This window comes from Nannospalax galili, unplaced genomic scaffold (genome assembly GCF_000622305.1).
Source record: "Nannospalax galili isolate Female #2095 unplaced genomic scaffold, S.galili_v1.0 scaffold255, whole genome shotgun sequence".
In the NCBI taxonomy this organism is placed as follows: domain Eukaryota; kingdom Metazoa; phylum Chordata; class Mammalia; order Rodentia; family Spalacidae; genus Nannospalax; species Nannospalax galili.
The window spans coordinates 6,226,528-6,247,915 of record NW_008338999.1 but is presented as its reverse complement, the minus strand read 5'-3'; the positions used below and the strand labels follow the sequence as shown (position 1 = coordinate 6,247,915).

Genomic DNA, 21,388 nt, shown 5'->3' with positions numbered 1-21,388 from the left:
CCCCCCCCCCCCCCGTTGGGGATCTAACCTAGGGGGGCGGGACTATCTGAACCTTAACAGAACCCAGGATGTTGTACTTGCCAGGCAAATACTTAACCACTGAGCTACATCCCCAGATTCTAGGTGCTTTTTAAATAATTGGTATATCATAATCTCCCACCTTGCCTATGTAGTTTAGCAATAAAACAGACCAAATTAACTCAGTGTTAAATATTATTTTCATAAACATTTAGTGTGTTTTAATTGATATAATGAACATAATTATTTCTTTTTGTTGGGGGATTATATATTTTTTTTTTTTTTCCTCCCTACCAGTGGCAGCAATGTTCCTAGGAATGGACTTACCAGGACTGAATCTTCCCAATCCACAGAAAACCTATGCAATGATGGGGTTTGTGGTCTGGCACATTGGGACTGAGGTCCTTCTGGAGATACATGCTTACCGACTCTCTCGGAAAGGTAACCCATTTGAAAAGTCATATTAGGGGGATGGAGAGATGGCATAGGGTAAGAGTGGTTTCCTGTGCAGGCATGAGGACTGGAGTTCAAATCCCCAGCACCCAAGTAAAAAGCCAGATAGAATCATGTGTGCCTGAAATCCCATTGCTGTGATGGAGTGGAGACAGGAGGAATGTTGGAATTTGGTGGTCGCCAGCCTCACTCCAGGTTTTGTGAGAGACCTTGTCTTGAGGGAACAAGGCAGAATATATGTAGCAGGTCATTCCATATCTTCTTTTGATCTCTGTGCACACACAAACACATGTGTACCCTCTCCCCTGCAAAAGTTAAATTATGTAGAATCACTTTTATACAAGCCACTGGAATGTGATTAGTTCCCTGGTTACAGCCTGGTAGCTTGTTAACAATTTCTCTTGTGATCACTCAACCAATGGTGGAAATTTTGGTATTTCCTGCCTCCGTCTCTTTGTAAACATCGATATTAGGATTTGAAGTGAAATATAAGGGAAGGATTTTCAATTTTGGTGGAGAAATCTTTGTAGGTACTTCTCTGAATCTGACCTGGAACCAGCATACTCTGGTAACTTAGGATGCCTGGAACTGAGGGCATTCTGAAATGAAGAAGAGACCCAGAGTTCACACAGGGCAGACCTGCACAGAGCTATTGCCTATTTGACACACTGCATGCTGTTGCTTAAGTTGCCAGGTATACAAATACATAGCTGGAGAGAACTGATTTTGCCTCTGTTCTTTAGGGGCAAGGTCTGGTTTGGTATTAGTGCCAGGCAGGGTCAACATATCTATGGCCACTGCTGGGTGGGGAATTTGGTAGAGAAAGCAGAGCATTTTGGGCTAGCTTGCATTCCAGGGTAAGTGTCCTCTGTGTCCTGTCTAGTTCTCACTTCTGTGGTGGTTTGAATGTGAAATGTCTACCGTAGGCATATGTGTTTGAACATCACCTCATGTCCCTCTTTCGGAGAGTGGTGGAATTTTTAGGAGGTGGGACTGGACTGGAGGAAGTAGATGACTAGGGTCAGTATTGAGGTTTTTTTTTTTTGAGACAGGGTCTCACCACGTAGCCCTGACTAGCCTGGAACTCACAGACATTCACAGTGCTGGGATTAAAGGTGTGTGCCACCACGCCCAGCAGGTCCTTGAGGTTTTATAGAGCCTGACCCTACTTTCTGATTGTGGCTGCAGCCTATCCTGCTCTTGCTGCCTTACCTTTCTCACTGTGGTGGACTGTATCCCTGAACTGCGAGCCAAAACAAACGTCCTTAGGTTGCTTTTGTCAGGTGTTTTTGCTATAGAATTGGGAAAAGAAACTAATATAAGCCCTAAAAATAGTGATCTAAAAACAAATACTTTGGATTGGAGGTTAAGAGCACCGACTGTTCTTTCAGAGGACCCAGGTTCTGTTCCCAGCACCCACGTGGCAGCTAACAAATGTCTTTAATTCCAGTTCCAGGAAATTCAATGCCCTCTTCTCCCTTCCATGGGCATTGCATGCACATGGTACACTTACATGTATGCAGGCAAAATACTCACACATTTAAAAAATAAAATAAATAGCCAGGCATGGTGGCGCATGCCTTTAATCCCAGCACTTGGGAGGCAGAGGCAGGAAGAGCTCTGTGAGTTCAAGGCCAGCCTGGTCTACAGAGTGAGTTCCAGGGCAGCGGGGGCTACAGGGAGACCCTGTCTCAAAAAGACAAAAAAAAAAAAAAAAAGATTAAAAAATACAACAAAACAAAAAATTTGTTGTCTATTGTTATATGCTCTGACTCTAGGAGCCTGGGTAGCTTTTATGAGCCAAATGGTAAATATCTGTCCTGCCATTTTGGTGCTGTTTTATTTATATGTGTGGCTTAGGATGGCCTTGAACTTGAGTTTTTATGTCTTAGCCTCTCAAGTGCCAGGATTGCAGGCATATGCCACCATACCCGGCTTACTTTTGGGGGACCTGAATTTGGATTCCCAGAACCCACATAAAAAGCTGGTGTGGTGATGTACACTTGTAATGCCAGCACTGTAAGATGGGAGGCAGAGACAGAGGATATCAAAGCTTGCAGGCCAGTAGCCTGGACTACAGGGTGAAATCTCAGACCAATGAGAGACCCTGTTTCAAACAAGAGGTGCCTGAGGGAGGACACCTGAGGTTGTCCTCTGAAATGCACATATGCACCTGTTCCCATGGGTGTGTGCATGGTTCAGAAACTTTGCAACACTTAGCGGCTTGAAAGGGAAGAGCTTACATCCTAGAAACTGGGAACACTAGAACTCAGGGTTTATTTTTTAAAATATTTATTTATTTTAAAAATTTTATATGTATGAGTGTATTGCCTGTGTGAATGTAAGTGCACCACATGGGTGCAGTGTCTGCAGAGCCCAGAAGAGGGTCTTGGATAGCCTGGAACTGGAGTTATTAGCCAGAGACTACAGACCACTGCTTACTGGCTTGCTCCTCTGGCCTGTGCCCAGCCTGTTTGCTTTCGCCCCCCACCAAACTTGTATTTGTTTTTGAGACAGGGCCTTTCTGTAGCCCCAGCTGGCTTGCAGCTCACCATGTAGACCAGATTGGTCTTGAGCTCACAGAGATCCACCAGCCTCTGCCTCCTGAGTGCTGGGTTCAAAGACTTGTACTACCACATCTGGCAGGTTTTATCTTATTAATCTTTGGGAAAGTTAGTTTGCGTACATTTCACTATCCTGATAAACTTATGTTGTTCTTAACAGTTGAAATACTGGACGATGACAGAATTCAGATCCTTCATTCACTTAGTGTTGCTGAAGCAGAAGTGAGTCTTTTCTTATTTATTGATACAAACTTTGATGGTGGTTCTTTCTTTTACAACTTAGTTTTTCTTTCAGGGTCATGTTTTCAAGAAGGTGGTGTTGACAGTTTATATCTGTGGGAATGTGATTTTCCTCATCATGTTCTTGTCTGCAATCAACCATGTGTGATCAAGTGAAGACCTAGGTTTTATGGCCCTGCTCATAATTACCATGAAGACAAGGAATCTCGAAGCTTGTCCTGACTGTCTGGAGCATGTTTTAACTGGGGAGACTCCTGGACATCTTTGTAGAGGAATTCTAGAATCTGGTCTGATCAAATTAAGAGGGTCATACAGACAACTTGCTAAGCTTTCTATGTAATTCTGCATCTTGAGGGAAATGTACTTGAGGTGAAATGACTCTATTTCATGCCAGATTTAAGATAGTAAACTAGAATGGTTAACCAACAAAACAAAACAGAGCAAAACAAAACAAAACAACCCCCCCAAAACTAAAAACCCCGTGTCCTCAGAATAAAGGAGGGCATTGTAAAATCATATAAAAAAGGAGATAGCATGCATATAGATATATGAATGAGACAGGCTCTCATATAGTGCAAGCAGGCTTCCAATTCACTATGTAGCCTTGAACCTTGAATCTTCTTGCCTCCACTCCTGGGTGCTGGGATTATAGGCATGTACTAATATGTCTGGTTTTAAGGTGAATATAATTTCGATGACAATGCTGCTGTAGTACATTAACAAATACATTTATTTTTTACTAGTTTACATAAATGGTCTTGAACTTGAAAAAATTTTTTCTTATATTTTATTGTGTGTGAGTACACACATACACACACACACACACACACACACACACACACACACACCATGGTGCTTCTGTGAAGGTCAGAGGGCAACTTGGGCGAATCAATTCTCTCTTTCCACCGTGTGGGGCTTGGGGATCTAACTCAGGCCCTCAGGCTTGGTGGCAAGTGCTTTTATCTGCTGAGCCATCTTGCTGGCCCTTTGGAGTTTTTGAGAGAAAAAGTAAGTTTTCAGGACTGGGTGTGCAGCTCATGTTAGGCTCTTTTTCAATACAGCTGAGCCGTGAGTTTGATCCCTAACGCTGAACAAAGAAGCATGTTTCTAGTCTATTTGGGGGACTTTTATTTTTGGCTCTGTGTGTTTCAGCGTTTCTCTGGTTAAGGGTAAAAGTGGGGTGGACTGACTGACTAGTATGTTTCATTCACATTTAATTAGATTCTGAACATTATATTCTTCGTTAGTAATGGAATGCAAGTAGATGTCTTAGAAATCACATTTGTTCGATTACGGAGTAGAAAGGGAATTGTATGTCAGGTGTTTCCGCTGTGAGACTTGACCTCAGCATTTAGAGAGCAGAATTGAATTCCAGATTTCATAAAACTCACATATACAGCAAGCTTTCCCTTCCCTTATGACAATAAAACAATGTGGACGTGGTTTCTTTGTCAGACATCCTGTGCACTAATGAATCAGCACAGGCGCTGTTACTTCCCTTATCCCTGCAGTCATTTCTATCTGATGGCCAGGTCACATATTTGCTATGACGGCTTACCACCAGTGGGTGGCACTGGAACACTGAAGTACTCACATGCTCTTGTCTCCTTGTTTGTTTCTTTTTCGTTATAACATGGAGTGCTACTTTCCTTACATTATACCAGATCTTCTTAATCTTTCTTTAAAAAAACTTCATTTTCCTTTTGGACTGAAGTAATAGATGCTAGACACTTAAATTAGGGACTAGTGTTATTTTCTGGTTTAATATTTGTTTGATTATTTATAACAACCTTGTGATGTTTCCTTTTATTTTCATTCCCCTGACCCTGTAGCAAATGAAGATTATTATCTTAGGCAAAGCAAACAAGAAAAGTTGTACATTTGAAAAATAAAATAATGAGCATGGTGGTGCATGCCTTAAGTCCCAGCACCGGGGAGGCAGAGGCTGGCGGATCTCTGTGACACTGAGGCCTGCTTGGTCTACATCTGAGTTCCAGGCCAGCTGGGGTTATAGGGAGACCGAGTCTCAAAACAAACAAACAACAAAACAAAACCTCACAACAAAAATCAACCAACCAACCAACCAACAAAAAATAAAAATAAGTAAAAAGAAAAAGGTCTGGAGACGTTGCTCAGTGGTAAAACTCTTGCCTCGATTGTGTGAGGTCTCTGGTTCCCTCCCAGCTCTGGGGAAAAAAGTTGGCATAACAGTATATCTATATGAAAATATTTTCCTTCAGCTTTCCATTAAAAGTTGCTTGAAGGCTAATTAATTTCTCTTGATAAGTTATTTTCTATATCTGACAAGAAAACATTCTTGTAAGGGAAAAGTGGAATTTGCCTGAGTTTGGTTTCCAAAGAGCTTACTGGATTTCAAATGCTGAGTCCAATATTACAACATATTCTTCTCTTTTTTCTTTTTGAGACAGGGTATCATTATGTAGCCCTGGCTAGCCTAGAACTTGCTATGTAGACCAGGTGGTCCTCGCCGCCTGCTTCTGCTTCCTAGTTGCTGAGATTAAAGGCATCCCCTGCCACCACAATCGGCACCTAGTCTTTTTTGATTGATGTGCTGACTCTCTTTGGATCCTCCATTGACTGATATTCCAGTCTTGTCTAATGAAATCTTTGTTATTTAATCTTAGCATACCAATTATTTTTACTAGGACCAAATTATGATTCCTCTGCTTAGAGTGGTTGGTACCCACAGATCACCAACGCTGCTTTTCCTCTCCTCTTCGTTTTTCTTCTTGTTTCTATAATAAACAGGGTATTACTTCTTCTGATAAGAGTGATTGTTAAACCAAATGCTTTTCTATGTTTAGGAATGTTTTCAAAAACATTGAGAAAGATTATGTTTTCTTAAAGAAGGGACATTCTGTAAAATAAAGATCAATTTTTTTTTCACAAAATAAATCGTCTAGAAAATCGAGGTTAGGGTAACATTCATAACTGAGTCTGTTTCTGGTTTTATTAGTTTCTGGGCTGAGGAAATCAAACTAGGGCACAGGTGAGTTATTGGATACGTGAATCAAGTTCGTGTTAGTACGCACTGGGTTTGTAGGAGGATTTGGGACCTCGAAAAGTTCGTGTTAGTACTCACTGGGTTTGTGGGAGGATTTGGGACCTCGAAAAGTTCGTGTTAGTACTCACTGGGTTTGTGGGAGGAGTTGGGACTTCGAAGTGGTTAGGTGATATTTCATCTGTCCCGTATCCAGCCCCAGCCCCAAGGAGGCTCTGGGAAAGACAAACACAGCAGATGCCAACTAGGAAGCAGTGGGGCCTTGTAGCTCTTGGCTGAAATTCTGTTTGTCTATGTTCTCTGATGAGGTAAGGGGAAAAGAACAGAGGTCCTTGTTCAAGGTAATCCATTACTCATGGGAGTAAAAGACTCTTCTGAGTTCTTTGCAAAACATGGGTCAGAATCCTCATGGTTCCCATTTCCCGAGCCTTCCTTCCTTGTCTAACCCCTGCTGTGCTCATCCCTGTACCCCCAGCATCAGTGCTGTTCCACCTTGATTCCCATTCTGTTCTTGTCCCAGTCAAAGCCAGAGGATATACTTAAAGCTCAAGTTTTTTCCTCTTTCTGGAGCCTTCCACAACTTTGAACACCTCCATTCTTTCCTTGTCCTGATCACCTTTGTAAATGGTGGTGGCGTGGGAGGCCACTGTTATTGTAAATCAGAAAAGGATGGGGGCTGGGAGACCTGAGTAGCCATGTTTGCTTGTTGATTTTTTTTTTTTTTTTTTTTTTGAGATACAGGGCTCAGGGGAAAGTCACTTGTCTCCGTGAGCCCTCTGTCGTCTGCAGAGCCCCTTTCACTGGACATTTTCATGATAGAGAGGCACAATGCCAGCCAAAGATGCTTGCTTTGTGTGTGTTATTGGTAATGTTTTTCCATTTGATTGCAGTGTTAAACTTTAACGTTTTGCATATGAAATGTGTATTTTTTACCATAAGAATCTATGACACTCATTTGAAAACATTGTGCTAGATGAAATAGTCCAGATGTAAAAGGATAGCTATTGTATTAGTCTACTGTATATGGGACCTAGGATGGTCAAGTCTGTGGAGACTCAGAAGGATGATCAGTGGGATAGGGAACTGGTGGCTACGGGGAAGGGGAATGGGAGTTGTTATTTAATGAGTACAAAGTTTGTGTCTGGGAAGTGGGTAGTAATGACGATTGTACAATCCCCTGTGTTTAATGCACTGAACTCTACACTAAACATTGAAATGGGAATAAATAATTAAAACTGAAAAATATGTTCATAGAAGTAATATTTATAATATCTATAACATTCAAATTATGGGAACAGCCCATAGCCACTCATAGATGAATGAATTGTGGAATGTACACCTAGTTGAATATTAGTCATCCATAAAAAGGAATGAGGTACGTGCTGTAACATGGGTGAATCTCCAGAATACTATGCTAAGTGAAAGAACCTGAAGGCAAAGGTCACGTATCCTGTGATTTTGTGTATACAGAATATTTGGAACAGTGGACTCCATAGCAACTGAAAGCAGATCAGTGGTTGCCAGGGGATAGGTAGAGGCAGGGACCAAAAGAGGGGCGTATAGTGGGAGGCAATTACCTAATGGGTGTGAACTTTTATTTTGTAAATGTTTTGGAACTAGATAGAGGCCAGCAAATTGAATGCCAGCAAATTGCCCATTTTAAGATGTCTAAATTTTATTTAATTTGAATGTTATCTTGGTAAAAATAGTATTTGTTTATTTTTGCTCTGGGATTACATTTTTGGGTGAGAAAGCCCTGGGAGTCGTGCTGACCATAAACTTGGTATCAGTTTAATTTCTTACTTTGCTAAAGAAGTTAATGCAGTTGTATATGATGCTTGGTCTTAAAACTCTGATTTTGGGGTGAGGAAGATCTAACAGAATGCACTAAGAAACTTATTTTTTTTATTTGACAGCTGATTCACATATAAAGGAGATTATACTGTGCTCTGGTTATTTGTGAGAACCAAAATAACTTTTTAGATTTTCAGACACTGATAATGGCGATCAGAAAGAGTTTCCTGAAACTATGCATGCTTAATATCTGAATGTCCTCTGCCAGTAATGTCTGATAAGACCCTGCCGGGCTAGCCCCTGCCCCCAATGAAACTGCTGTAAACTTTTAAATTTAGCTACTGGAAGTTTCTAGAGTAGGAGCGGTCTGGTGAGGAGTCTGCACTCAGAGGAGAGTGGCTCCCAGCCAGTGTTGTCTTCTAGCTCTTTTACTACAAGACAGTGGCAGTCAGTGTGCTGCTGGGGGGTCGGGGACCCAGCAGAAAAACTTGCAGGTTTTCTGGGACAGAAACCTAGAGGGCCCATGGCTCAGGCAGCTGTAAACTCCCAGGGGTGGGGTGGGAAGATCCTGCAGAAAAATGCTGGGGGGAGGCCTCTACTTCTTGCTTGCTTGCATCTCTGATTGACTCCTGAATGCATACATGAAGCCCAATGAAAAGAATCAATACAAAGTTCCAGTAATTTTATAATTGGTGGTGAATGACTGAACATCTCTCCCCTATAATGTAGATAAGAGGGTCTGTCCCTCCACTTTGTATCAACAATGCAGTGCAGGATGAAGCCAAAACACAGGCAAGAAAAGCGAGAAGTAAAACTACCATTTCTTATGGACCTCACAATCTTCTGTATACACAATCTTAAGAGATCCACTGAACAGCGGTCATAGGTATCCATCCAGCAAGTGAGCAGGATACAAAGTCAGTACACAAAAATCAACAGCATCTCCAGACATCATCCATCAACAATCTGAAAATGAAGTCAGAAAAACATAATTTTGTTCAGAAGAGCATTAAAAAAGATTAAATTTAACAAAAGAAAAGCAAGATGGTACACTGAAAATTAGAAAGTATCTTTGAAAGAAATCAAAGATGAAGCTAATGAAATGGAAACAAATATATTTATGGATCAGAAAACATGTTATTAACATAGCAACATTTCCCAAGCTGATCTAGAGTCAACGCAATGATTGTCAAAACCCCCAACTGTTTTTATTTTTTCATAGAAATTGATAAACTGACCATAAACTTTATATAAATGAAAAGGACCCAGAAAAGCCAAAGCAATATAAAAGGAAAGAATTGGAGGACACACACCATCAAAACCTACAAAGCTATGGGCACCGTGTGGCATACTGGTTAGGTGAACAGAATGAGAGCTCAGAAGTAGGCCTTCACATTTATGATCGGTTCAGATGTTAGATGAAAACCAAAGACTGGCTTCCGATTAAGCATGGATATCTTAGACACAACATCAGTGGCATAAGAGATGAAAGAAGAAAAACACTGAAAATGAAAAATATCTGCTTCTAAAGGTATCAAAGATATAAAGACCAGTTGGGCAGGGCAACTCACACCTGTAATCCCAGCACTCGGGAGGCTGAGGCAGGAGGTTCGCTTTGAGTTCCAGGCTAGCATCGCCTAAATAATAAATTCTAGGCCAGGTCGGGAGCTACATAGTATGACACTATTTTAAAAAATAAGAATTAAGGGGCTGGAGAGGTGGCTCAGTGGTTAAGAACATTAGTTCTTGCAGAAGACCTGGATTTGAATCCTAGCACCCATATGGCAGCTAACAACTGTCCGTAACTCCAGTTCCAGGGGATCTGACAGCTTCTTCGGTCCTCTGAGGGCATTGCATGACATGGGTGCACTTATCCACATGCAGACAATACACACACATAAAATAATAAAAAAATGAAAAATATAAATAAACAAAAAAAGAAAAGAATGTAACAATAGTTCATGAATTGGGAGAGAATGTGAGGATGTCAGATCCCCTGAAATTAGAGTTACAGATGATTGTTAGTTGCCATGTAGGTGCTGAGTATTGAACCTGGGTCCTCTGCCAGAGCAGCCAGTGCTCTAAGTAAGCCACCTCTACAGCTCCCATTTCCCATTTTTAGTTGGATTGTCTTTTCACTTAGCTGTAAGAATTCCTATGTCTTCTTCAAGTTGGCTTACATTTTTCAAGATTCACCTGTATTGCATCAGGTACCAGTATTTGATTCCCTTTAATTGCTTTACAGTATTTCTGTGTGTACACTGTGTTCATCCCTTCTTCCACAGGGAGACATCTGGGCTGTTTGTGCTTTGGCAGCATTATGAATAATGCTCAAGTGAACATTCATGAACTCATTTGGTGGATGTGTTTTTATTTCTCCTGCATATACACTGAAGAATAAGATTGGTGGACCATACAGTGACACTTGACAGTCTGAAGAACTTTGCAAAATGGCCACACCATTTAATTTTCCCACAAGCAGTGCTCAAAATTATAAACTCTCCACATCTTTGCCAACTCTTGTTATTATCTGTCATATTTCATTTTAGCCACTCAAGTGAGCAGTGGTATTTCATTTTTGTTTCAATTTGCATATCTAATGATAAACAACATTGGGCGTCTTTCATGATTTTATTGACCATGTGTAACTCTATACAGAAATCCCTATTCAATCCATTTCCCTTTTATTTTTTATGTGTATGAGTGTTTTGCCTGTGTGTATGTAAGTGCATGTTTGTGCAGTGCCTGTAGAGGCCAGAAGAGGGTGTCAGATCACCTGAAATTGGAATTATAGATGTTTGTTAGCTGCCATGTAGATGCTGGGTACTGAACCCAGGCCCTCTGGAAGAGCCACTAGCATTCTTAATCCCTGAGCCATCTCTCCAGCCCCTCATTTATTAATTTGTTTTATTTGTATTACATTTAAAAACTTTTATTTATGGGGGAGGGTGTGTCACAGCAAATGTGTGGAGTTTGGAGGACAACTTGTGGGAACTGGTTTTGTGATACCTGTAAGGCTGAAATCAATATCCAGAAGATGTCCCAGGAACTCCCAAATACTTGGAAATTAAACAACTATATATAAGAGCAATTCAAGAACAATTTGAGCAGACTTAAATGAAAGCAAATCATAGCAAACCATGTAGCATACAATGAACACTGTTTGGAGTTGTATAGTCAGAGTAACCACTAGCCATGTGAAGCTATTGAAATTTAAAATTATATTAAAATTCACTTCTTAGGGAGAGTCACTGAATAGGGGATCCTGCTGTATTATCACAAAATCAACATTTCCATTGTTGCTGAGTGTTCTCCTGGCCCATGCTTGCTTAGCTGTATGTGTAATACCTTAAATGTCTACATTCATAGGCCAGTTGTGGTAGCGCATGCCTTTAGTCCCAGCACTCGGGAGGCAGAGGCTGGCAGATGTCTGGGAGTTCAAAGCCAGCTTGGTCTACATAGTGAGTTCCAGGCCAGCTAGGGCTACAGGGAAAGCCTGTCTCAAAGAACACAAAAACAACAAAATACTAGAAGGTGCTAGAGTATCTGTAATATCCATGCTGGGGAGAAAGAAAGAAAGAAAGAAAGAAAGAAAGAAAGAAAGAAAAAGAAAGACAAAAATAACAAAACCGATCTAAGGAAAAAAAGTTTACTGATTAAAAAGTATGACTGTAGGACTACTGGTGAGATGACTCAGCAGATAAAGGTGCATGTCACCAAGCTTGATCTGAGTTTGATCCCTGGGCCTCACATAGTGGAAGGAGAGAATCAGCTCCTGAAAATTATCCTCTGACCTCTAGATACACAACCCACATACACACAGAGCACTCACACAAATAACTAAGACAAAATTTTTAAAACTATATTTGTAAAAATATATGGAATCTTAAGGCACTGCTTATATCCAAAATAACCTTGAAAAAGTTGTTTCGTGGTTCCTGATATTTGAGTTGTGTACATAGTATAGTGCTTCAGTAATCAAAACTATGGTAGTGGCATAAAGACATCCACTGTACAGAACAAGGAGCCTTGAAATAAAGCCTTAAGTGCGTGATCTTTTTTTTAGTAAAAAATTTTGTGTGTGGTTTTTTGGAGACAGAGTCTTTGTAGCACCAGCTGGTCTGGAACTCACTACATAGACCAGGCTGGCCTCAATCTCACAGAGACCTACCTGTCCCTGCCTCCTAAGTGGTGGGATTCAAGGTGTGTGCCACCATGCCTGGCAAATGCATGATATTTGATTAGTGTCAGGGTCCAGGCTGGAGAGATGGCTCAACACTTAAGAGCACTGGCTGTTCTTGCAGAAGACTCAGGTTCAAATCCCAGCACCCACATGACGACTAGCAATCATCCAAACTCCAGTTCCAAAGGATTTGACACCCTCGTCTGTCCTCTGTGGACATTGCATTGCAAGGATGCACACACACGTAGGCATAACAATCACACACTTAAAAGAAAAGTGTCAGGATCACTCAGTGGGACAAGACTGTCTTTTAACAAATGGCCTCAGGAAAACTCAATCTCTGTATGCAGATGAATGTAGTTGGACCTTTTACATGATAAACATATGAATTCAAAATAGATTAAGGACCTAACCGAGACTTAAGATATAAAACTATACTCTTAGAGGAAAATGCAGGCGAGACGCTACTTACAGAATATTTAGTAATGATTTTTTTGTATGTGATATCAAAAATCACATGTAACAAAAACAAACATGGAAAAATAAGATTGCATTGAAGTAAAAATCTGCGAGTCAGGTACACTGCTCTGTGTGTGTGTGTGTGTGTGTGTGTGTGTAGTACCAGCATTCAGAAGGCTAAGGAAGAAGGACTGTTTAAGCTCAGGATTTTGAGGCCAACCTGAGCAACACGAGATCTCAGTTCAGAGAGCAAACAATAAGCCAAAACCCCAAACCAAAAAGCAGAAAAACCAACCAAATAAAAAAAGCTCTTTGTGCAGCAAAGGAAAACAGAGTGAAAAAGCAGCATACGAATGAGAGGAAATATTTACAAGATGCTAATACCCTGAGTGTATCAAAAAATTGTATCTCAACAACATTAACAAAAGCCAAATAGCCGTAGCTGGGCCTGGCGGCACACACTTTTAACCCCAGCACTTGGGAGGCAGAGGCAGGTGGATCTCTGAGTTTGAGGCCAGGCTGCCTGGTCTTCATAACGAGTTCCAGGCCAGCTGGACTATAGTGAGACCCTGTCTCAAAAAGACCAAAAAATAAAAAATAACCCCCCCAAACCCAAACAACCCATTGAAAGCAAGAAGGGTTTGGGGGTGTAACTCAGGTTTAGCATGTGTGAGGCTCTGTGCTGGTTAATCCTCAGGAAAGCAAAAAAGAACAAACAATTTGAGTAGGAGAGAAAGAGAAAGCAGGGAGCTGACATGTGGCTCAGTGGTAGAGTGCTTATCTACCAGGGAGAGGTCCTGGATTTCATCTCCAGCATCAAAAAAGAGGAAGAAGAAAAAAATGATAGGCATATGTCAAAAAATGATGGGTTGCATGTCAGTGTATAACTCAGAGAGCTTTTTTTTTAATTAAAATTTTTTTTTTGTTAACATTACTTAAGCAATAACATTATTACATTAAAAAATTCTGTATAGCTTGAAGAATTTGGAAAGGGAATGAATGACAAGCTCACATTACAGCCACAGTGATACATTTCACAGTATTGTTGAAGCTTTGCCAGTACAAAATACTCAAAAATTATAGTAGTCATACAGAAAGTACACTATTAAATACAATTACATATTTAAAAAATTATTTATTATTTTTATTTTATGTGTATGTGTGTATTGCCTGCATGTAGGTAAGTGCACCCCTGTTGTGCAATGCCTATGGAAGACAGAAGAGGCTGTCGGCTCCCCTGGAACTGGAGTTACAGATAGTTATTAGATGCCATGTGGGTGCTGGGATTTGAACCTGGGTCTTCTGCAAGAAAAACCAGTGTTCTTAACCACTGAGCCATCTCTCCAGCCCCTACAATTACATATTTTTAACTTGAGAATTTTTATCAGTTTACTTACTAAAATAGTTTTTTAAAAAAACTTCATGGGCTGAATTTTATTTTTGTAAGTTCAATTAGGTGCTTAACTTTTTCTGTAGGGCACAGATGAAGGCACACTGGGGCTGTAGAAGAATAATAGAAAAAGGTCAGAAAACCTCTTGGGCTGGGAATGGGAGAGGTCCAACATCAAGGCCTGGATGCCCAGAACCTGGTGTGGAGAAAAAACCATGGCTGGCCCCTCAGGGGAGGTGTGAAGTCCATTCTAGAGAATCAGTCCTCCCAAGACTAGAATCTGAAAATGATAGAGACCTCTCCTGTCCCCAGCCTTAGCCCAACACAGAGGCCAAGCCACCGCCATGCATAACCTGGGACCTCAGGGGAGGGGTTTCTGGGGGAATGCAGCCACTCAGAGAAGACTGAAACTGCTGCCCAACATTGGGAAGGCCTCCATCCTCCAATCTGTGCCACCAATAGCCCACCACCAGAGGAATGTGAGTCATGGGTGGGGATCAAAGCTCCAGTCTCGCATGAGGAGACCACATCTCCAGTTCACAGGAGGGGACTACAGCTCCAGCTCATAGGAGGGGACCTCAACTCCAGGTTCACAGGAGGAGACCACAGTTCTAGCTCATGGGAGGGGACCACAGCTTCAGGTTCACAGGAGGCAACTACAGTTCCAGGCTCACAGGATGGGGGCGTAGTTTCAGTTATGCTGGTTCCTACTATTTTCCTGTCTCCATTGCTCTGTCTACAAGATTATACTTGTGTTTGAGAAAGAGCATTTTGGCTTCTGCACGGCAAATAGAGGTAACAGTTATTTGTTGGCTTGAATTTGTCTTAGAGGGACATCAGTATAGGTGAAAACCACTTTTCCTTTCTCTCAAGGAGACAGATGATGCGTTTGTTTTGTTTTTCATAGTCAAGGTTCTGGTTGGCTCTTTTTGGTATCTACAGATTTCACATCTTCCTCCTTGGCCAGGAGGATCCAGTGATGAGACATCTTATTAGTCATGTTTTACCAAGAGCTGCCATCACTACCATCTTGGCTCTTCAGCCATTTTCTTTCTTTCTTGCCAAGTCCTTTCTCCTCACTCAGTGCCTGTCAGTCTGCCCTCATCCTTTTTGGGGTGGGTTACCTGGATGATGATGGCTGGGTAACCATGGGTGCTTGGCTTCATGACCGCACAGGCTCAGCTCCTGGTAAAAGAGGTGTGCAGGAGTGGGGCCTGGTGTGGTGCTCACAGCCACCACCTGGACACAGCCACCACCCGGCCCTGGTGTCTGAGCAAGGTGGCCAGGCCTACATCCCAGCTTCCGCCACTGTGGGTGCTCAGGGAGGGCTCCTGTCTTGTACTTTCAAACTATAATATGTGGTGGTGAAGTACTTTTCTGGTTGTGTGTGTCTGGGGTTCTAAATGCTTCCTGTACCTGGACGTCTATGTTTTCCTAAAGATTTGGGAAGTTTTGTGTTATTATTTTATTGAAGAGGTTTTCTATGCCCACAACCTGTAGTTCTTCCTCTGGTATGCCAATGAGCTGAATATTTGGTTTTTAAGAGTATCCCAAAGCTCTTGCATTTTCTCTTCATGCTTTTTTGCTTCTCTTTTCTTCTGATGCTCATGATCGAAAAGATTTGTCTGAAAGCTGTTAGTGTTTCTTCTGCTGGATTTAATCTGTTCCTGAGGCTGTCAACTATTGTCTTCTATTTGACCTTTAAATAAGCTCCTAATTTCTGCAGTTTCTTTCAAATCCTGTGGTTCCTTCCTTAATTGATTGAGTTGTTTGTCTTTTCATTTTTCTTGTATTTCTATGTTGAGAATTGTTCATCAGTTCACAGGATGGGGGCATAGTTTCAGTTATGCTGGTTTCTACTATTTTGGGGTGGGTATCTCTTATGCTATTATGCAATGAGCTTCTTAGTGACTTTCTGCTGATGATGTATCTTGAGGGTATCTGTCCTGGGCTTGATTCACAGCACTCATGCCACCCCCATGCGGAAAGCTGCCTGCTCGTGTGTGCACGGCTGGACTGGACAGGGGTACAGACTTTCGATAGACAAAACTTGAACAATTTGAGAAGAAAATTGTGTGGATGATAATATCACTTATAAGTTCGTACTAATGTGAATAAATGACTGAATAAATAAATGAGGGGAGAACAGACAAATTTGTTTAGAAGAATTATAATTATGTGGGTTCTCTGTTCTCAAGGAGAGGTCCAACACTCTACTCTTTCTTAGTGGGCAGTCTTCTTCCCAAAGACAGTAAGTAACGTTGAAGACTGTATTAGTTGCTTTTCTGTTGCTGTGATGAAATACCATGACCAAGGCAACTTATAGAAGGAAGAGTTCATTTGGCTTACGGTTCCAGAGGGATTAGAGTCTGTCATGGCAGGGATACATGGTGGTAGGAGGTTACAGGAGCAGAAAGCTGAGGGATCACATCTTCAAGCAGGCATAGGAAGCAGAAAGAGATGGAAATCTGGCAAGGCTTAAGAACTCTCAGACCCACCCCCAGTGATGTGCTTCCTCCAGCAAGGCCAGACTTCCTAAAATCTCCCTAAACAGCGCTGCCACCAACTGGGGATAAAATGTCTAAATACTTGGATCCTATGGAGGACATTCTCATTCAAACCACCACAAGCAACCCAGAACAAACAATCCTCTTATCACTACAGGAGATAGATCATGCTGAAAGAATGTGCCCTTAATATATGATGAAACCTACTTTTTCGATTCCTGAGCTTCTCCAAAACCCATAACCCCAGGTTACACTTGAAAAAAAAAAAAAAAAAGATCAGGAAATATGTCACAGAGAAGTACCCTGCAAAACACATAGCCAGTAATTTCCAAAACTGTCAAGATCATCAAAAAATAGGGTAAGTCAACCAATGGTCACAGCCAAGAGGAGGGTAAAGACACATAACGACTACAGACTGTGGCTTTTTAGATGGGAGCCTGAAGTATAAAAATGACATTATGCAAAAACTAAGGATATCTGAACAAACTTGAACAAACTATGAGACTTTAGTCACAGTGTATTACTACTAGTTTATTGACTGTAGCAAATATATCATGCTAATATCAGGAGTTAATCTTAGCCCAAACTGGATGTGGGGCATATGGTAACTGTCTCCTAACTTCTTGATTTCTCTGTTAACCTAGAATTAATATTTAAGCCCATTTATACACACACACACACACACACAACAAAAGAGAAAAAAAATCTCAACAAGTTTTGGTTGGAAGTCCACTCTTACTCAATGCATATGTTTATTATAAAGGTATAGTATTAACTATACAGGCACACTCACATAAAATCATAGTGGCAGGCAAGGGAAACCACCTCTTGAGTTGTTGGTCAGGGTAGTTCAAGATACGCCCAAAATAATATAGGCTATTTTCATAGCTCTTGGTTGCCTCCCAGAACTTGAAGGTAAAACCCTCTTGCTGAAGATACCACATACTTCAGACAGAGGATTTGAAAAAATGGAGCTGGAACTGACATGGAAGCTCCTCCCTGAAAATTAACTCTCATAGAATCAGAAGATGCTAGGCCAAGGGAGAAAACCCTAACGAAGAAAACCCTAAAAATGGTCCTAACCCAGCAGTAAATATGAGCCACAACAATGACCGGCCCCGCAAAACATCTCTGTTGGTGTAATAGTGGCACTTTTATCTTGGGGTAATCGACTATTGTCTAATTGGATTTAAGGCCCATTCAATAGGAGGGAATCCATGTGTGGTACTGAAAACATAGACACACACACACACACACACACACACACACACACACACACAAAAGCAAATTGAGTTTTAGTAGAAATGTCAAGGTAATTCAATGTGCGAAATACAGTGTTCCAGCAATTAGAACTGCAACAACTGATTAGCTCTAGGGAAAAATTGCCATGAACTCTCTTATTTTTTAAATTTATTTTTTGTTTGAGACAGAATCTCACAAGATAGTTTAGCCTTGAACTAGTTATTCTCCTACCTTGCTTGCCTGAGTGCTGGGTTATAGGTGTGTGTACCACACCTGGCTTGTCTTAAGTCTTTTTCATTTCTGCTTCCCTAGACATTTATTTCTCTTTAGCACTAAACCTGCACAGCATCAAGGTGTGACGTGAGGGATGTTGTAGGGTCAGCCTTAATATGTAACTTCTCAGCCAAAGTTGACAATGGCTGGAGGGACACTTGATATCATCTATTCCCTGACATACAGAGTCCTCAGACAACTCCATGAAGCACATGACTGGACTTCACTTTATAGGTAAGAAATCAACTGTGGGAAAGTTGGTTGCCCCAGTGATTCAGTGATTGTGGCAGGTGCTGTAGGCACTGCCTCAGCCCCCTGGGCATTGCTGCAGTGCACAGCTGCAGTGAATAACCTCGACTAGGTTGTGATTTACACTGCCACCATCGCTCTGGACACACGTTCTATACTTCTTTTTCTCACTCTGAACCCTCTCCAAGGCTACAGAAGCCTGTGTGACCCTTGTGTAAGTGCAACCCAGAAGTGTGGGGGAGTCTGTACTTACAAGAGTGATCCTCAGTGAAGGGAATGGAGCTGATGGCTAAGTGGCCCAGCATCCTCACTTTCAGACAGACATTTTCAGATGCATTCTGTGCAGTGTTTAGAGGTTATGGTTGGAGACAGACCTGCTGCGTGAAGCGCTAACTTGATTTTGCACTATGCAATGATCATTTTTTCCCCCTGTATCTTTCTTCCTGCCTCTGGGATCATTTCTTAGAGAAATTACTTGTGCCCATGTCTTGTTTACAGGCTCCTCATTGCAACCAGGAATGGCCCTAGAAGGCAGACAGGATGGGGCTATGACAGTTTCCAAGAATCTCTCTTGCATTGAATTGGGATGACTGAGAAAATGGGAGAGTTAGGTTCAATAGCAGCTTTGAACTTGACTCGTATGGGGAAAATGTTTTGTCATGTACTGACATGTACTGTGAAACTGACTCCTTTTTGATAATTGTCTTAGAAACCCTGAAGAAAAAGAATTAGGCTCAGATAAGCCAACTGTTGAGAAATGCCAGAAAGCCACAGAAGCTCTAAGGCATGCCATGCGTCCTGAAGCCAGAGGGCAGACTGTGTTTAAAATAAAACCCATACTACAAGCTTGAAGGTGGCCAGGTTACAAAAGGAGATTTACCAAGTCACCCAAGCTAAAGCCAGAACCACAAGAGGAAGGAATCCCTTGGACCTGAATAGGGTACATTTTGAAAGTATCTCAGGAGGGTAAACCTTCAGATTTCCCAGAACCTTCTAGGACAGCAGAAGGAGCTCTGCTCTGCTAGAGAAGAGCTATGTCTTGAAAAACAACTCAGCTGAGGCTGACGCTTCATGGGTTAACACTTGTCCTCCCGAGGATCTGCTGTCTTTTCCTCTCATTGACTTCAGGCCAATAAGCAAGAGAAGGTTTGTATCACACAAAGTCCCAGCATGGAAATTAAGTGTCTGTCCTGGGAGGAAACAGGGTAGGCACTGAATAACTTGCAGGACCTGGTAATGCATACTTGGGTAATGACCAGGGTTAAGAGAGATGGGAGCAATCTTGAGGTATTAGATGGAGGACAGGAGAATTATTGGCACAGAAATATTCTCCTTCAAATCAGCATTTAACACCTTGACAATAATACCCAGGAATGACATGCTACACATACTAATTAGTTTTTTCTTTAATGTTTGTGTGTGTGTGTGTGTGTGTGTGTGTGTGTATGTGTGTGTACATGCATGTGTATGCATGTGGAGGCTGGAGGTCCACCAAGGGTGTCATCCTCTAGAACATTGTCTACTTCTTTTGAAACAGTGTCTCTCATTGGCCTGGATCCCATCAATTAGGCTAGAGTGGCAGATGGATGAGCCCCAGGGATCCTCCAGTCTCTGTCTCTTCAATGCCAAACTCACAAGCACATGCCACCATGGTCAGCATTTTTACATGGGTTCTGGGACTGAACTAAGGTCTTTGTGTTTACAAGCCAAACACTGTTACTGACTAAGCTGTCCCCCATAACACCGCTTATTAGTTTTAATATTAAAATTCCAACTTGGGAGCTGGAGAGATGGCTTGATGGTTAAGAGTATTGTCTGCTCTTGCAGAGGACCCAGGTTCAGTTCCCAGCACCCACATAGCAGCTTACAACTGTCCTTAACCCCAGTTACAAGGACTCTGATGCACTCTTCTAGTCTCCACAGAAATTGTGTGCATATGTGCAGGCAAAACACTCACACACATAAAATAAAAATAATAAAATTAAAAAATTCCAACTTGTTGGGCTGGAGAGATGGCTCAGTGGTTAAGAGCACTGACTGCTCTTGCAGAGGACCCGGGTTCGATTCCCAGCACCTACATGGTGGCTAACCGTCCTTAACTCCAATTCCAGGGAAATCCGAAGCCCTCTTTTGACCTCCACGACATTGCATGACACAAGTCATGCATCACTCACATGCATGCAGGCAATACACTCATACACATAAAAGATAAAAATAATAATAAAATACTAAAAAAATTCCAACCTGTTTACATAGTCCAATTTGTGGCCTTTGAGAATATGGGAAGTTCTTTACTAGCACCTATAAGTCATAATCAATCATTGTGCCATGAGTTTCACATTGAACTTGATAGAAAGGAATGATAATTTAGGAAGAATGAATGTGCTTATTACCATCTGTAAGGTCAAGTGCACTGGCAAGATAATCTAAACATACTTCCAGAATAGAGGCATAGTTATCATATACAGAAGTGTGCAATGGTTTGGAGTCTCCACCAAGCCAACTTGGTTTTTAGTGGGCGGATGCAGTTGTCTTAAGGCATTATTGATCTTTTTTGGCGAGTACTTGTCAGAGTGGAAGGCAAATATTTCTGGGATGGTGTTCACCTATGATCTTTGTATCAGTAAAATTACACTGCCAGTTAAGATAATGTAGTCAAGATATTTTAAATAACTTTATTCTTAAATTTAACAAGCTCTTCTTAGAAATGCTTTGGTATCAATACAATAAAAATATACTGGTTTCCCCCAACCCCACTGGATCATGTCAAGTAACTGGGAAAGATAAGCACTTGTTCTCTCCAGCTTTTTGGGACTTTTTCAAAAGTAGTGACTACTCATTCACGTGGCTTACTATGGGTTTAATTATATGTATATTTTTGGATTTTAGGTAAAGGAATAAAAGTATTCAGAAAAGAAATTTTCAGGCATCTCTTAGTGTCTTCTCCAAAGGTTGTTCAGGCGGGTAGCATAGACCTCAGATTACTTTTTTCCC

The 21,388-nt window shown here is 41.4% G+C and overlaps 2 protein-coding genes across 4 annotated transcripts in view; one reads left to right on the top strand and one right to left on the bottom strand.

Moving 5' to 3' along the window:
* Positions 1–4,949, top strand: part of Frrs1 (ferric chelate reductase 1) — a 75,947-nt gene extending 70,998 nt beyond the window's left edge. For both annotated transcript variants that reach the window (XM_029563838.1, XM_008833701.3), the window contains exons 14-16: positions 316–459; positions 3,196–3,257; positions 3,331–4,949. In XM_029563838.1, the coding sequence (XP_029419698.1) occupies positions 316–459; positions 3,196–3,257; positions 3,331–3,423 (299 nt within the window). In that variant the 3' untranslated portion in view covers positions 3,424–4,949. The remainder of the gene's footprint in view (positions 1–315; positions 460–3,195; positions 3,258–3,330) is intronic.
* A 3,127-nt stretch (positions 4,950–8,076) lies between these two features.
* Palmd (palmdelphin) overlaps positions 8,077–21,388 on the bottom strand; it is a 62,173-nt gene continuing 48,861 nt past the window's right edge. Inside the window, exon 8 of one of the 2 annotated variants that reach the window (XM_008833691.3) lies at positions 8,077–9,057. In XM_008833691.3, the coding sequence (XP_008831913.2) occupies positions 9,050–9,057 (8 nt within the window). In that variant the 3' untranslated portion in view covers positions 8,077–9,049. The remainder of the gene's footprint in view (positions 9,058–21,388) is intronic. The other variant, XM_008833690.3, reaches the window with a different exon arrangement.